This window comes from Strongylocentrotus purpuratus, unplaced genomic scaffold, assembly GCF_000002235.5.
Source record: "Strongylocentrotus purpuratus isolate Spur 01 unplaced genomic scaffold, Spur_5.0 spur5_scaffold_5, whole genome shotgun sequence".
Lineage (NCBI taxonomy): Eukaryota > Metazoa > Echinodermata > Echinoidea > Camarodonta > Strongylocentrotidae > Strongylocentrotus > Strongylocentrotus purpuratus.
The window spans coordinates 21,568,987-21,587,259 of NW_022145611.1; the positions used below are offsets into that span (position 1 = coordinate 21,568,987).

General features: G+C 36.7%; 1 protein-coding gene across 1 annotated transcript; it reads right to left on the minus strand.

The window, feature by feature from the left end:
- Window positions 1–1,866: 1,866 nt before the first annotated feature.
- On the minus strand, window positions 1,867–17,902 carry LOC582927 (cleft lip and palate transmembrane protein 1 homolog). The gene is made up of 14 exons (XM_011678832.2): window positions 17,772–17,902; window positions 16,117–16,329; window positions 15,301–15,459; window positions 14,287–14,404; window positions 13,492–13,577; window positions 12,593–12,713; window positions 10,240–10,339; window positions 9,854–9,995; window positions 9,323–9,416; window positions 7,989–8,179; window positions 6,772–6,867; window positions 5,932–6,067; window positions 5,294–5,461; window positions 1,867–4,327 (listed from the first exon to the last, which is right to left on the minus strand). The coding sequence occupies exons 1-14, from the start codon at window positions 17,856–17,858 to the stop codon at window positions 4,143–4,145; spliced, it is 1,896 nt and encodes a 631-aa protein (XP_011677134.1). The 5' UTR covers window positions 17,859–17,902; the 3' UTR covers window positions 1,867–4,142.
- Between the last annotated feature and the right edge of the window lie 371 nt (window positions 17,903–18,273).

The window sequence follows — 18,273 nt, forward strand, 5'->3', positions numbered from 1 at the left end:
TTCGACGTTCTGGTCAACAAGGAAGCTATTGGGCAAAGAATTAGTGATAGCATTGTGTAGCAGGCGCGTACGCAGGTGGGGGGGGGGGTTAAACCCCCCCCCCCTTGAGTTTTTTTTTATGTGTATGTTTTTGGGGGAACCCCAGCCCCTTTTTATTTTTTTTTGTTAATTTAAAAAAAAAAAATATATATATATATACTGATGGCTGACCTTAAAAAGGTGACCTTACCCCCCCCCCCTCCCCCCCCCCCCCCCCCCGCTTGTTCAGCGGCTGAGTCGTTGCAATTTTTTGGGCCCAATTTAAAAAAAAAAAACCTTAAAGGGCCCATGACATCGAAATACAAGTGTATTCCTGTTGGTGTGCAGTCCTGCATACATCTCATATTTTGATATGTAGACTTCTGAATTTGTTTCATATATTTTTAAATATTTTTTGAAATATTTGTTTTTCAAACTTGCTAAGCTCCACCCCCAAAACCTCCAGATCTCATTCTTCTTGTGACATCACCTGTTAGTCATCAATGACCTAACTTGAGAAAGTGGTATGTGTCTTTGCCGAAGTCGACCACCTGTTACAATACGTAATACAATAGCAACATACGAGTTGCTATGTCAGACATGCTGTAGCATCACCAGGAAGACAAAGGCAATGATGATGTATCGTACATATGTATGGAAGCACGCAATTCTATTATGAACGTGTGCTAAGCTGGGGGAAATTACATACCATTGTCTATTCTAGAATATTAGTTTAGTCTGACATGTTCCAACAGCATTCCAACAGCATTCAAGCCGCATTCGAGCGGCAATCTAAAGGTTCCGACGGCATTCGAAGTGCTTTCCAGTTGGATATTCTTTTAGTACCGAAAATATCAAAATAGATTCCGGCGGCAATCGAGATGCATTCTTACATCCTGTTCGGGACGTTCCAACTGCATTCAAGCCGAATTCATCTAAAGATTCCGACGGCATTCAAAGTGCATTCCAGTTGGATATTCGAAAGATTCCGGCGGCAATCGAGATGCATTCTTGCATCCTGGTCGGGAAGTTCCAACTGCATTCGAGCCGCATTTTAGTGGCAATCTAAAGATTCCAGCGGCAATCAACGTGCATTCCTTGAGGTCAGATGGATCATATAACAGCTGCACTAAAGTAGCTGTACAGATTTGAATAACTAACTTTATTTTTCATAATTGCAAAGGTGAACTTTGATTGGACAATTTTTATAAAAATTCAATGCTTGGAGACATTTAAAGAAATGATTGTCATCCATTACAAAACGCTTAAATAAAGCCCAACATAGCACCTGAAGAGCTCTCTAAACACTGAGTCAATCACTCATAATACCCTTCTGCAACATAGATTAACATGGTTAACACATTTTTTCATTCTGTTCATTTGTTTTATTACATTATTTCACTGTGGACTGTAAATATCACTATGAAACACACAACTTTACATATTGCCAATATACAGTATGGTCTGGAACTAAAGAAACAAAGAATATAACATTCCCAATAATATAGTATTTAATCTCTGTTCACAATCTTAATCGGCATAAAAAATACATTGTCATTATTTCATATATTTTATTATTCATATCTTTAGTTTAGATAAGATAACCAAAGCACATTTGGTATTGCCCAATTGAACATGTTTCGGAGACACTGAGCAGGAAAGTTCAATTATTCAAACCACAAAATTATGCAAGCCCTTCGCATGACTATGTGGACTGATTTGATGTGTGTCTATACATGAATGACAAAATTGAATTTGCTTTACACAAGCTCACCTTTTAATCTCCTTGGGTATACCAACCTAATGATTTGCAGACAAATGTTGCTAGAATTCTATTTTCTAAATTACTTATCCTAAAGTTTCACATATAGTACTAGTTTAAATTTAAACTTATGATAAAATGCTGAAACTACTATAAACAAAGGGGAGAACAAACTCTAATGGGGAACATACATGTACAACACATTCAGTAATGGTTACATACAGGGTGTCCCAGAAAAAAATGTCACTAGAATCGAATGTGCTAAATCTCTTAAAAATATTACATTTATACAGATGAAACCTCATTGGTAACATTGCTGCAGTAATTGCCTGGAATTCATAGGAATTTCTGCATCCAAGAAAAAACAAGATAAACATTGTTCCTATAACTTTAGAATAAATAAGGTCTTACAGAACAAAGATAAATTTCTTGTTTTGCTTGTTTTTTTCCAAAAAAGTTAGTAAGAAATTTGAATTTGATTTAGAAGATACTCTAACAATACAACATACCGATTCTCATTGATGATGGTTGCATACTTTGAAAACTCTTGTATCATTTTTTGTTATGGCACACCCTCAGTCACAGTTTGGTGGGAACATTCTAGTATATAGGAAATCTTTCTCTAATCTTTACCAAGACAAACATCAATTTTTTAAAAACAGAGGGCTAAAACCAGATCATTAAACAAGTTTCACAAATAGTGGACAAAATATACATAGAAGAATTGGTTGAACATATTTATACTTGTCACTTGGGTGTATATATACAGGTATAAATTGAAATCACAAGTAAAGGAGAATAGAATAAGACCCATCGAAGTGCAAGTATTAAAGTGGAAAGGTCCATTCATAATAATCTTCAAATTTCTCCATTTATTTCTTTACTTTATACAGACATTGATTACAAAACATGTGAAAAAATTACCTCATAACGCTCATTTAATTGAACAAAATATAATACATGAGTTTCATTATGTAACATGAAAAATCCATAACAGGTAAAAAATGAAAACACACCCCCAACGTAAGCTAATTTGACTAGTTTTCTTAGTCATCTAATTAACAAATTATTCTTGTGATCACATCTTTGGTACTCTGATTGTCATGAACAAATACATTTTCATATTTTGGTTTAAATAAAGTTTTGACAGGTGGCTCTACTTTTCTAAAAAAACAAGACTTCAATGACAAATGTGTTTTCACATTTTCCAGCCCATCCCCCCCCCCCAAAAAAAACATTCACATACCTCACAAACCCACAAAAAAAACACCCCAAAGTTACTAATTACATAGCTATACTCAATATACCCACTCAAACAAGGGAGAAGGATTACACTGGAGATCAGATCATTATCCCCTTTCAAATACAAGAAATATTTCCATCATTCCAAGAATTTGCGCTCATCATGAATTCATGATTTCTAACATAAGAATTTACATTTCAGAACATGGAATTCAAGAAAATATTTTAAAAAGTACAAAAACATATACCTTACATATTCCCTAATCCGAAAGTACCCCCATTTCCCCTGGATAAAAACATGTTTCTATACATGACTCTTCCAATAATAATAATGATATGTTATTTTTACCCAGGGTAGCCTCATCAGTATTGATACAGTTCTCCTCGAGGGCCCTGCACTGAGCTGCCATGATACAACAAAGTATGGCATCAAAATGTATGCAATACAAGATAAAACACTATAAATCCAATCTCTTGTCCTTGAACCCATACTGCCTTTGGATATGAGCACTAACTAATCTTAGAGTATTGGTAAACATTAGATATATGTTTCTTTACTTGTTACTTTACACACAACCATCAAACGTTGCTGTACTGTATAAAAAGATCACATTAATGCAAGCCGAATAATTACTACCAATGTCCAACAATGAAATACCCAATCAGGCAAGATATTATTGATGACATAATGATGACTTCTTGCACAAATATTGCATGACAATTTTTTTGTATTATTAATCATAGGAAGTGCACAGCAACTCAAGACTGTCTGTGATCTCTAATGCGGAGAGAAAACAGGGTTGCACAACAAACTACTTTGATCTTACTTACACACACTCACTCTTTGCTGGGAAAGTTATGTAGAATAAACCAACAACAACCAACCCCAAACCAACTAAATGTTATGTTCATGCTCAAGATGATGAATGGGTATACAGGAGAGAGAGAGAGATGGAGAGAGAGATAGACAGAGATAAAGAGAAAGAGAAAGAGAGAGAGAGAGAGAGAATAGCAAAGGGTTCAAGTCATTCTTTCCCCATGCATGGTACAAATTCCTATTGTAAGAGAGGGACATTCACAGCACCATCAAATACACAAAGAAATAAAATCGAGCCTAAACTTAATCGTCCTTCTTCTCCTGACTCGACTTATCTGCAGCCTCAATAGAAGGTGTGGCGCCCCCATTGACTGCTGCATTTGGGTCTACCGCTGCGTGCATTTCACCCGTAGTACCAAACTCATTCACTCGCTTGTAGTCAGTTGGATAGATGTATTTTTGATATAAGAAGATGAGAAAGACGACATCTGTAGAATTGGAAAAAAAGCCACATAGCTTTAATAACAGATTGTTTGATAATTATTGGGCTGATAACAAAAGCTCCATCTCACAGCTGAAAGAACTCAAATTAACAATGACCTTGAACCCTAAGAAGACAACAAGATCATCACAATTACCTTCACTAACTAACTCCTGTACAATGCTGGTGATGATACTCACAATGAAATTTAGTGAATAAGTATAATCAATCGCCTTTGAATATCGTACAGTAATCTTTATTTTCTAGAAATAGAATTTCCTCACTGCGAATGAACCATGTCAAATAAGAAGGAAATATAATTCAGGGAAAGTATATCACATCCATGAAATAATTTTGTTAAAGGAAGAAACCTTAAAAATTCTTATGCTCATTCATCCACTGTTGATATAGTATTAATTATCTACTAACTTGGCTTAAAGATAAACTTGAGTTCTGGTAAAAAAAAGAAAATGAATTTTCACAGAATCTAACGAAACTTACACTGAATGTTCAAGATTACAAATAAATGTCATGTGCCAAACAATTTTGGAAGAAAATGTATACTGGCTGAGTAATGAGCATAGAAAGATAAGGAAATCAGGGTAGTACTAGCCCCGACACCATGTGTGTTGTCCCATATACATCTATCTGTGTAAGTGATTGTTACTTTACCAAGACTCTGCCAAATTTATGATGATTTTGATGACTCTAGAACCTTGCATTACACACCATTACTTACATGCTATATGATCAGCTTTTCTGATCCATTCCACACCTTTTCTTTCACAATGCAATCGCATTACCAGAACTCAAGTTTATCTTTAATGAGAGCAGGTGAGGGGGGGGGGGGTACATCTGACCATGGAAGGTCCACAGACATGAACATGCAGTTTAAAGTACTGCTGAATGTTAAACGGTGATAAATTGCCTTATAATAATGTTTTCCTAAGAATAGGGTTAAACTTGAACTCACCATCTCTAAGGCATCCAATGCGATAGAGTGTAGGCATCTTGATTACAAATGCAAATATATCATCGATGAAGGTGTTAAGTGCTTTGTAAGTCAGCATACGCCAGGGAAGATGTGCTATAGACTTCATTTTGTAATTAATGAAGAGTTGTGGTGTCATCATGATAAAACCTGTGAGAAAATCATAGAAAGAAGTGAAGCTGGATTGAACACTTGAAGAAATACAGAATACCAAATGTCACAAAACTAAAGTGCTCCAATGAGCATTTGAACAGCCAAAGATCACTACTCAGAATACTTTATTCATTCAGAAAAAGTTAATGATATCTCTGTCATCTCAATTACATGTATTAGCTAGATCAATGGAATAAAACGATCAATTGATATCCTACTTTACGAGTGATCTAGTAATTACATAAAACCTGTCAATTCACACTTTTTTAGGAAGTGGGGGGGGGGGGGGGGGGGGGCTTGAAATATCTGTCATCTAGTAATTGTATAAAAAAAAAATCCTTTTAAGAACACATTATAACCAGACTTTAAGTCTCTATATTCAGTCACTTTACAAATGCTATTTCTACTTATGTTCATGTAATAATGCGAGTCAGTACTGAGGAGTGAGGAGCTGCAGTAGATCTTACCAAATGTAAGTAAGAATCCATAGAGCATATTGAGCACCCATGAGTACCAGCCTCTATGCTCCTGATAGAAGAGAGAGTAGACGGCAAAGCAAGCCAGCAGAGGGAATAGTAACCATGACAGGTACTTGAACGCCATCTACAACAGGAAAGGAAAAAGGTTGTTTGATGAGGGTTATGGAAATAAAACAAAATGCTATAGAAAAACAACCAGCTATCAATACATTATGGAAGTATTCGTGTGGGATCAAAATGAAAGTTAGGAAACAAACCGACGTACATCAAGTTTTGTTTTGTTGCAATGGGAGAAAAGTACATAATTTCTTTCTTCATATATAACATATTTAATTCTGATCAAAACAACCAGCTATCAATACACTACAGAAATATTTGTGTGGGATTATACAAATGAAAGATAGGAAACAAACTGACATCCATCAAGTTTTGTTTTGTTGCCCTGGGAAAAAAGTAAAGAATTTCTTTCTTCACATATAACATATTCACATAATTCTGATAAAAACAACTAGCTTTCAATACACTAAAGAAATATTCCTGTGGGATTATACAAATGAAAGATAGGAAACAAACTGACATACATAAAGTTATGTTTTGTTGCCCTGGAAAAAAAGTAATTAATTTCTTTCTTCTTATATGACATATATTCACATAATTCTGATCAGAAGGTCTAATAAGCAAACAGCATTAGGGTTGAATTAAATTAACTAGATGAAATGTGCACATTAGAATGAACCACTTAGAAATAATATTACCCCTACAAAAGTTGCTTTACTCCCTTTCCCATTATTCTGCTAAAGAAGAACATATAAGAGATGATGAACATACCTTGTCGTAATGCTTTGTACTTGATTCTGTGTAGGAGACTTTGTCAGCGAATTTTAGCTTTGGAATGAATCCTAGGATTAAACTCTCTCTGTCAAACTAGATGGAGAAAAAAAATACAATAAAGAATTAGACATGAAATACATCTTGCATTAATATACCAATACATGGATTGTGACAAGAGGCTAGAGGAGACAAAGGGTACACAAAATAATAAAACAATTAATCATTCGGAATGCCAAATAACTACATGAATATACCACATTACAAACCTGAAGCTAAATTATCATGTTTCTGGCAGAGCTGACAAGGAATTTGTTCATACAAGCTACCTTTGACTTTTCCTGGATAGAGGATGGCAAATATTTGCTATACAGTAGAAATAACCCCTACCCTACAGAGTTAGTAGATCCAAAGGGAGATTAATCACTCTAAAGCACAACAGAGAAAATCTGAACATCCAATCAGGTTCTAATCCAACTTTTAATTTGGTTTACCAGCAACCTAGATAACTGCCTGGCTTGCAAATGTCAATAACTGATGGTCATTTACAGTCTACTGCACAAAATTTATATTGAAAATTGATACACATGTATACCAGGGGGGTGTTTCACAAAAACTAAGATCAACTTTAAGTTCATGCCACTAGTTGATCCCACCATTGGTCTCTCAATTATAATCTTTAGATACTATTTTTTCCTTCAATCATGAACTATCAAAAATGTAAATTCTGTACATTTGTGACCATGATTTGTACGTCCCTTGAGATACCAATGCCAGGAATGGTTAGAGGAACTAGTGGCATGAACAGCCTGCCATAGTTAAGTCCAACCAGAAGTCGATCTTAGTCTTTGTGAAACACTCCCCAGGTATTGCTTTTACATTGTGCATACCTGGGGGTGTTTCACAAATATCCTAAGTTGAACTTATCACTAAGTTGGACTTAAAAAATTATGGAAAGTCATTAGCATCTATGAAATATTTTTTTAAAGTTATTTTAAAAGGCATAAAATGTTTCCTTCATATTTTCTATTATCAAGGAGATTTCATGTTCTTGATGCAGAATTTATAAAAAGTCTAAAAAAGTTGAATTTTCGCTTTTGAATATATTCTATTTTAAGGCTACAAATGGCTCTCCATAATTTTTAAGTCCACCTTAGAGATAAGTTCAACTTAGAGTCCTTGTGAAAGAACCCCCTGATGTTTATGTAGAGACTGACCTGTAGATTGGTGACCTTGGTGATCTTCCAGCAGTCGATGAGGAGACCGATGAAAACACTGACCTTGACTACAAAGTTAGTCTCGTTGTCCAAGATGTAGAGTAGTACCACAAGGGATTGGAACACACCAAAGAATACAGAACGTACGGACAGGCCCTCCATAGATTTACGGCTGTTCCAGAATTGGATATCTGTCGGGAGGAAATGAAAATATATTCAAAGCCCCACTGCACTACTTTTAGCTACTTGCGCCCTCTATATAGCAAACAATGCCTAATCGGTGACCATTGGTCCCCCATGATCCTCTTTTTCTTATGTTAATCAAGAGCTGAGTTGATGAGATAACCACTTGTCAGTGACCATGCAGGGAGGTCTAATCCCTCCTGGCCAAACTAGTGCAGTAGATTTTAAAGAGGGCATTGAAATCTTCTAAATTAATCCTTATTTATACAGTCAACTTTCAAGCATTTAGCTAAAAGGAATATAAAGCTCATACAATGATATTTCAGGCAATGGCAAATTTACAGATGAAGCTGGAAACTATGACAGATCCAGGACAAAACAACATGTATGGTTTATCAAAAGAGACCATTTTATATCTCCAGTATAATGCTACGTTTACACTATGTTCCCGGTAGCGGCCACGGCAACCCCGTTTCGGGCCAACATAGACAAAGCAGGACACAACGCGGGGGACCGTATGGGCGAACGTGACAGGCCGTGATTGCCGTGGATACCGTGTCAGATTTTTCAACTGTCAAAATAAATGCCACGGCAGTCACAGTGCGGATGAGAAACCTAGTAGGCCGTAGTAAAACGGGGTGAACGTAACACAACGTGACAGTCCAGGCCGTAACAAAACTTGGGAGGTGGTCCGTAGTAGGATCGGCATCTTACGGTCTATTCAAGTTTGTTACTTTCTGCCACGTTTAGTGCACGTTTTGTCACGGTTGCTTCACGGTTGCTGCGCATTTTGTACCGTTTTGCCACATTTTGCCGGGAACAGAGTGTAAACGTAGCATAAAGACCATATCCAAATAAATCTGATCATATTTGGGGGAAGACCTTAGACTGCTTTTGACAGAAGTGACCTGGGAGTGTTTCACAAAGCCTTTTTTCAATGACAAATGACAAAAATCAGTGACAAATCTGATGATGACCAATCAGAAGCAAGAATTTAAGTAGCTTATAACGTACACTGCCATGTGTCACTGATGAAAAGTTTTGTGAAATGGGGCCCAGGACTCATATATTAAGATGCACTAAGAAAGCAACATTTAATGAAGTTCATGTCCCTAACCAACACTTGGGATTCTTTTAGACCAAGAACTCACCATTCTTGAATGCCAGGAATTCAAAGACGCTATGTACAATGGACACAGCAAAGGTTAGACCAAGCAGGTATGGGTTGGTTTCTAAGATGGCTCTCTGTGAAAAATAAAAAAGTTAACAGACAAATTTGTTACAATCCACATAACACTGCGAAAAGGAAACATGTCAATTCCTATCTATATTTCTACAAAATTTAATTTAGATAAAAGCTATTAAAAAATAGAAGAAAAAAAAAAAAATCAACTCCGCACGGTCAAAAAATATGCCTGCGCCTGCAACATTATTAGTATTTTCTAATTATGGGATTGAAGGTAGTAATTGACCTCTGACCTTTGACCTTTTGACCCCAAAATGTAATCAGGTAATCTTTACATGGTTATACATACATAATTTTTTCTCAAATTATCGTGTTCACGAGCAAATCTACAAAGAATATGTATACCATTGCTATGAGAACTATTAAGCACCTCACACAAAATTATACTGCCTTGACTACACAAAAGAAAAGGAAGAGAAAATGAATTTGTGCGAACCTTGAGACCATCTTCTTCCTCATCTTCATTTCCTTTGTCCTCTCCGAGAAGCGCAGACCACTGATTCCTCATGGTCTGTGCAGCATAGAACTGAAGCTTGAATAGACCCATGGGTGTATAGGTCAGTCGAAATGGTAATTCCCTGGAAAAAAAATTAAAAACATACAGAGCAAATTTTCAAAGAAGGAAGTTGTTCATGATGGTGAAATGTAAATGGTGAGTAGGGAGATTGATTTCAACATTGCATAGAATTATAGCTATACAAAAACTCCCAAACTTGCCACAATATCAAATTCTTTTAAAATGGCCGTTCATAATCGGGCTATTAACATATAATGGGATCTTATGATTAGGAATGTTTAACCTACTGTCTTATCAATACTTACTCTGTTGTTTCATTGATGGGCTGGTATTCACTGTTAAGATTCCAGTAGTCATTGATGAAGACAATAGGATAATAGTCGCCAGAAGGATGGAATTTGATCACTAATGATATAAAATAGAGGGAATAACATAAGAATACACCATTTAACTACACGATGGTACATTTTCCAGAAATCAGACACATGTATGAAATATAACATAGACCAATCTTCAGGATTTATGTTTAATTCTGGAACAGATCATGTATCACTAACTGTATATATTAACTCATTATAGCCAACCCTGCATAATTATGTATAACACAGTTGGCATGAAACTTTGAACCCGTCTTCAGCATCATTACTGAAGATACATGCACCTTAGTTAAAGGTAAAGACCAGTATTGGAAATGCTCCAATTTCAAAAAATGAAATGGAAGCTCTTATTATCAATCATGTGAAAGAATATGTTTTGACTAATACATGATGATAACAATTTTGCCTGGAAACCGCCTACCAATTGATATATTTGGTAAATTAGTTTATCTACATGGTCTGTGAGAGATAAACGCATGTGTCGCGCACGTGTGCATATAGTCCCATATACATCTTTCTGTGTACAGTGCTTGTAACTTTACGAAGACTGGGCCAAATTTCTTATCATTTTGATGACTCCAGAACCTTGTAGTACACACCAATACTTATATGCTAGATGATCAACCTTTTCTGATCGATTCCACAACGTTTCTTTCACAATGCAATCCCATGACCATAACTGGTCTTTACCTTTAATACCAATATAAAGACGAAATGTTTAATGTATCAACATATTGTAACTTGGAATATCACTATGATTGACACTATGACAATATTGTGTGGTCGTAAATGTGATTAAGTGTGGTCATGAATATGATTAAGTGTGGTCATGAATATGATTAAGTGTGGTCATGAATATGATTAAGTGTGGTCATGATTGTGATTAAGTGTGGTCATGAATATGATTAAGTGTGGTCATGATTGTGATTAAGTGTGGTCATGATTGTGATTAAGTGTGGTCATGATTGTGATTAAGTGTGGTCATGATTGTGATTAAGTGTGGTCATAATTGTGATTAAGTGTGGTCATGATTGTGATTAAGTGTGGTCATGAATATGATTAAGTGTGGTCATGAATATGATTAAGTGTGCCATAGTGTGGTCATGATTGTGATTAAGTGTGGTCATGATTGTGATTAAGTGTGGTCATGAATATGATTAAGTGTGGTCATGAATATGATTAAGTGTGCCATAGTGTGGTCATGATTGTGATTAAGTGTGGTCATGATTGTGATTAAGTGTGGTCATGAATATGATTAAGTGTGGTCATGATTGTGATTAAGTATGGTCCTACATTACAAAAATACAACCAAGAGGATGGAAAGTCCATTTCAGAATATAGAAATGGAACAAGTATCACTTCTGTAGCCCATATTATAAAAGAGTTGTGATTGATTACAAAAGATTTGCAATTGTTACCAGTCCCATCTCAGTACTACGGCCCAGATTTATTTATTACAACAACCGAAATCAATGCAACATGAATTCCTTTTGATTAAGGCTATGCACAACAGTTTAATGAGGTACCCGAGTACACTCCCAGGCTTACAAGTGAATACTCGAATATTCGGACGCCATGTTTTTTTATAATTTTTTTGAATTTTTTTTATTTATTTTTTATTCTTTGGCCACCATCATACCTCTGGAGCACTATCCCAGTTCTGTCGCCGAAAACGCATGCAATTTTACTTCGAGTTGCAGTTGAAGGCGCCGATTTAATAATAATAATATCAGTAAACAATGCTGTTTTAAAAACCAAAGATGGCAGAATAATCCATTTTCCTCCAAGTCCAAACAGAAATCCAGACATTTTTTGGTCCAAGTTTCTGAGTGGTGAGTTTGACGGTGCTTGAGTTTGGAAACATTTTTACCAACCAGGCACGGCTAAGTGTCGTCCTGGACAGATTTTTTTTTTTTTTGCGGCCGAATATTCGGGTACGAGAAATCCTACCCGAGAAGTTGTCAACCGTGCGGGTACTCGAGCATTCGACTACATGTCGCAGCCCTACTTTTGATATTCTATTTGACTACATGCAGTAAAGCTATAAGATTAAATATTATTCTATACTTTTACTTGCAATAACAATATTTCTGTAGTACTTAGAGACATTGTAGATGTATTAAGTACTAAATAACATGCTGTGTTCATAAATCTGAGGATTCATGTAGTTGTAACTAGCATACCTGGAAGTTATGCTATAGAATGGAGAAATATCTTTTTGTTCTTGAAACAAATTAGCTATCACCATTCTATCAGTTAAGAAAAAGAGGAGAATACTCACTTTTGTCTAGGGGTGAAGGAACACTGCCTTGTTTCCATGGTGAATGATCATGGACAAGAGAAATTGTCAAATTAGGATGCCAGTGAGACAGAACTTCAACTGGTCCCTCTGATTCTGCTCTCTGTGGATGTAAAAGAAATATAAGAAAGTGAATTTGTATGAAACATCAAGTTTTTGTGGATTGATGAAGGCTCTTGGCTCTCGTACGACAGGTCCTTGGTTTGAACTTTGCTGTGAGTTTACATCATTGGATGATATATTTATACACTTTTGTGACTCTTCAGCCAGATGTAAATGGCTTGAGTAATACATATTACAGGGCCCTATTTGATTTGATATGAATTGATTTGATTTTCTTCTGCATTCATGTAAGTATACAGTTTTTCGATAACAATAATAATACAAGTCAACGCAAAGCGTAGCATCCCCTCACAGGGTACAAATGGCCTATATACGTCATAACAAGTTACCTCTATTGGACTATACTATTATATTACTAGGCAAGGAAGTTAACCACATTTTTACCTATATAATTGGGTGTTTTTGCATATTTAATGAGCTATGACCTTTCACCTTTGACCTCTGGTGATGGCATATCTTGATGCATCTATACAGTAACAGTTTCAACATGTATTTCTACAAAGCATCATGTAGATTGCAAGCTCTCACTCTTTTGTTTCCAGGTATCTGTAAAACAAATAATTTGGTAAAAACACCTTTGGTTTGATAGCACACCTTCGAACAAATCCCTGAAAAGAAAGCTGGTCTCCAAGTAATTCTTATTTCTTCAGCTTGGGCAGCTTTTAAAAATCTGTAAGGCTTTAAGTATTTATATATATATTTTTTCAACCAGAGATATTTAATACGCTTAAAAGTTTCAAAATGCAATGATTTGTTACCTTAATCATTTCTGGGTCAGCCTCTGTTTCTCCGGTCAACAAATTTGTTGTCTTCTGGAAACGCCTCTTCTTGAATTTGTTTATTCCTGTCAGGTGAAAAAAGGAAACAAAAAGTCTTGGACAAAGAACTTCAAAACATCATTTGTTTCTTCATGCATAAATTAACAATTAAACCATTCACATTCTGTAATAAAGAAAATGTATTGTTAAGCTACATTTTCATCATGTATACGTATGTATCGCAATATTGCATAAATCAAGTAATCTTGTTTGGCTACAGTACTTTGTACAGATCCCTGGTTTTGATATGCTCCATTCAAAATGTAATACTTAATTGAAAGTAAATTCAATAATGTGACTCTTTGTGCTAACATGAACAATTTTTAAAATTACAATTACATTTCAAATATTTTTTTTATAAATCAAAATATATTATAAACGGCCTATAACACAGACTACACTTCTATATAGGAGTCTATACAACAGGGTGTTGTGGCGTGTGCCTGTAATCCAGCTCATAATGGAAGTTACAAACTGATTCAGCTGAGGATGCATGTTTGAAACTGAGTCACGTCTTTTGGACGGTGATGTTAAAAGTCGGTCCCCAGACGTAAATAATCATATCTGATTGATACACATCTGTAAAAAATCAATTACACACACACACACACACACACACAGTCATTCAGTTTATATATTCTTCACTCTTCAGTGATAAGTAAGCCATAATACAAGTGAAACAATGTAAAATGTATTGCACATAAAGAAAGATGTTTACCTAGATTATATACTCACTTTTTGAGATTGACACAGTGTACTTTTTGGCATACTTTCCCCTCTGTCTGGGGTCTGGGGAATACCCTGATTTTGTGAAGAATACATGGAGGTATATTGATGCATTGTTCATCATACTCTGCAACAAAGACAAGAGATCGGGCAGTAAGGTAACAATTAACAACTTCATTTTCAATCTCTAGATAGACTAGAAATTTGTACAAAAATCAGAAAAGAAAAATGATATTCAATCAATTTTACTAACAATGTGATTCAGTCGCTTCTTTAAAAAAAAAAAATTCTCTGTCAGTCTTCTGAAGGAAGAGAGAAGGCATCTTTCCATAAAAATTAAATTTTAGGTTTACTACAGAAGTTGGAATACACAGGATTGATGCAGTATACACCGATTCGGTTTGGGGGTTTTATGTACCTGCCCGCCGGTGGCGGCGCTATAACTGGGGGGCTTCTCCGATCCAGCTGACAGTACAGAGAGCTCGAGAGCGGTTACTAGCTAGCGGAGCAGCGACCCTGGCCGGCCTGGGCGAGGTTCGGTATAGGTATAGCATACACGTTGCAATGTAAGCTAGCTAGCTGCAGTCAGACGCCCCCCAGTTATGGCGTCACCTTATGAGGGCGCACTTCCACCAGAAGTCGCCCGAATCGGTGTATAACAGAGGAGTGGACCACTGGACTATTGGATGAACCAACAAACTACACATCAACTATTAAATACAGGGTTCAAATCTCAGAGACAACCTTGGAAAGATATCAATGTAAATGTGCTACACTTGACCCAGGTGTAGTAAATGGAGACAAAGAAAGAACTGATTCCTTCGGTGCCGTTTTAGTGCTTGAGTGCTGTATAAAGGAATCCAGCTAAAGCCAGGATAATAACATCCAATCATATTATGAAGCATGAAAGCTCACAGCAAAATGTTCCATAGGTGATATGAGCAAAGCAAGAATTATCGTCAATGAAATTTCAGTTTTTGTAAAAAAATTACTTGTTCCTCAATTAATCAAGTCATTACTTACCTCTGTAGCTTGAATTTGTCCATCCAATTCAAATGTTCCATCACCCTTTTCACCAGCTTCCCAGTCTCCATACTCTAATTCTTCAATCTCCCAAAATAAAAACTGGGAGTTATTAAACTCTGTAAAGATCTCCTCCTCCGATACATATACTCTCAGATCCTAACACAAAAAATGAAAAACAAAAAAAGAGAACAATCATATATTCATTCTCAATTAATTTTCTCATCCAGCACGACTGCCAAATGAAAGATTCAAATCTCACCGAAAAGTTTAAAGTCAATATTATACTATATAGTTATAGTAGTACATTAAATTGCCAAATATATTCAAACCACCCATAACAACTTTTTAAACGCAGTTGGGAAACTGAGCATGGAGGTGCAAAAATACATAGATATGATGGAAAATATCTTATAAACTTAAATTATTCCCTTAATTGATTAATAAAGGGAGTGCCATCTCAGTGCAAGAGGGTAAAACAGAGAGAAAGAGAGAGAGAGAGAGAAAGAGAAAGAAATGACATATATTTAAATATATAAGCAGTTGGAAAACTGAGCATGGAGGTGCAAAAATACATAGATATAAAGGAAAATATCCTTTACACTTAATTTATTCCCCAAATTTATAAAGGGATTTACTTCAGGGATATATTTTAAGGGATATACATGTACTTAAGGCCATCTCAGTGCAAGAGAGTGCAACAGAGATAGAGAGAGAGAGAGAGAGAAAGAGAGAGAGAGAGAGAGAGAGAGAGAGAGAAAGAGAGAGAAAGAGAGAGAGAGAGAGAGAGAGAGATGATCACGAAGAGAACAATACCATGAGAGTTCCAGTAGAAAAAAGGTTGGTGCCTGGTCTAGTGGCTATTTGGCCTGGTTCGCCTGCTGGTGTGTCGGCCGGTGTACTGCTGGATCTACCTCTGAAGAAGCTCATAATCATATAGATGATGAACATGCGGAATGCCATACCCTTCACCATCTGCCACATGTTAGGTTGTGGTTGTGCTGGCTGCTGGTCACCTTCCCCTCCAGCCTGAGATGTAAGAATAAGGATGAACACAAACATCATCAATTAACGCATCTACAGAACTGTCGTCGGGTATTGACGGTTTCCTGTTTTCGGGCCTTAATTTGCAAAACACACAATATCAAAATACTAGAATCAAGCAATAGCAAATAAGAAAAATTTTGTGATTAAAAAAATATTGATCATGAGGCCTATTTGAACCCATCATCTCTGAGCTCCTTTTTGTGATACATGTAAGTCACCACCCTTTCTCTCCGCACACCAACAGCAGTTTACTTTGTAACTTGCAGGTTGCATGTTCTTCATGAAGAGGCCGAGTTGTCCGGGGTAGAGTGTTACTGCTGAAAGCTTGACCAACTTTTTACTTGCACCTAATAAATAGTATGCACGCTGCACCTGAACTCAGCTACCCACACACGCAGAGTCAACCATCTGCAAGTATCTTCAAACCTGAAGGAACTACATGTAGAAGCAGTTCATGTTACCCGAAGAAAAGGAAGAAGAACTTTGTTTTCTCATGTTTTAATAAACTCAAGTCACATGTTTTACTCTGAATTGTCATGAAAGTGATTAAATATATTCACACAAATATCGTTTGACAATTGACAGTGCTGTAAGCCAGGCGCCATGTTCCGGTTCAGGTTCGGTTCGGTTCAGTTTGGCAGAGTTCAGTTATGTTTTACATGAGCTTTGGTTCTGTTTGGGGTTTGGTAATATAGCAAGACTAAGAAAAGTTCGCAAATATATTCACCCCTTAACTTGATTTACTAGGCTCGGATCGGATGGCCCCTGTCATATTCCACCCCACATAGAATTTTAGCTTACATTTAGCGCAAAGTTCTTCGTGCACCCGCCTTCAACCAACAAGTCCCTAGAGAAACAATTTCATCTCTTATCTTGACTTTATCGTCGACAATCAAGACCGGATAACATTATAAAAAGATATAATCCTTCTGCCTTACAATATCCAAGCTGTGGGCTGATTAGTGCCGACTCAACGCAAGAAGGCCATTCACTGATTCAGATTACTGTACGTGCGCAAAGCGCCCTCTTGTGCCCAATGAACGTGCATATTTAGGTTAGGCTACGCACACCCGTACCCAGTCAAATCTGACTCATTTTGCTCCACCAAGAGTGTTGAGCCGTAGCATTTACTGATTCAGATTTAGATTTTAGCACTAGCCTGACTTTCCTGTTCAAAATGTTTGTGTCACTGGATAATTCGCACTGTCATCACGGTCAATGAAACATGACCCTGTCGACGTCTGTGCGCATGTTACACATGATGTACACATGCATTGATGCAAGAGTAAGTCGACAAAAAATGAATGGACAAAAAAGCGAGTTGTTCAATCGGCATCAAATTGTTCAACTTTCCACCATTTTTCTCGAGTAAAAAAAGGATTTAGAATTCACACCACACTGCATTTGGTCTCTTTAAGACTTACCACCACCCCATTTTCCGGAATAGCTGCATTATCCGTGTCTTGACTCTCGCTTACTTGGCCACTTTGAGTATCAGTGGTGGACGCCATGTTTGCTTTTGCTGTGCATGAAGAAATTCGCTGTACAATGCGCGTTATACAGTATCCGCCTCAAATTTAATGAGAGTCAGCGAAAAATAATTATGCTCGTCGCTATTACTAGTTTGAAAATACAGACTCGAGAGGTTCAATTAAATTTTTACAACAAAGGTCAAAGCGAAACATATTCAATCATGGTTTGTTCTAGGACAATTACCCCCTGGCCCCTAGGCAATCACCCCCTGGAAAACTACCCCATAGGACAATTAACCTCCGGAAAAATTACACTCCCCCCCCCCCCCCCTGAGGACAATCACCCCTAGGACAATTACCCGTCGAGGACATTACCCCCCGAAAAAACCCTTTTACGAACAGGGGGGGGGGGGGGGGTGTGATTTTCGGGGTGGGGGTATTGTCCTCAGAGGTG

Bases quoted from the DNA above. Each gene is read 5' to 3' on its own strand.
- LOC582927 (XM_011678832.2), bottom strand. From the start codon at position 17,858: ATGGCGTCCACCACTGATACTCAAAGTGGCCAAGTAAGCGAGAGTCAA. The intron at 14,405-15,300 runs GTAAGTAATGAC...TCTTTGTTGCAG, and splicing joins GACAAATTCAAGCTACAGAG to AGTATGATGAACAATGCATC. The intron at 9,996-10,239 runs GTAAGTATTGAT...TTTTTTTTCCAG, and splicing joins CCCATCAATGAAACAACAGA to GGAATTACCATTTCGACTGA.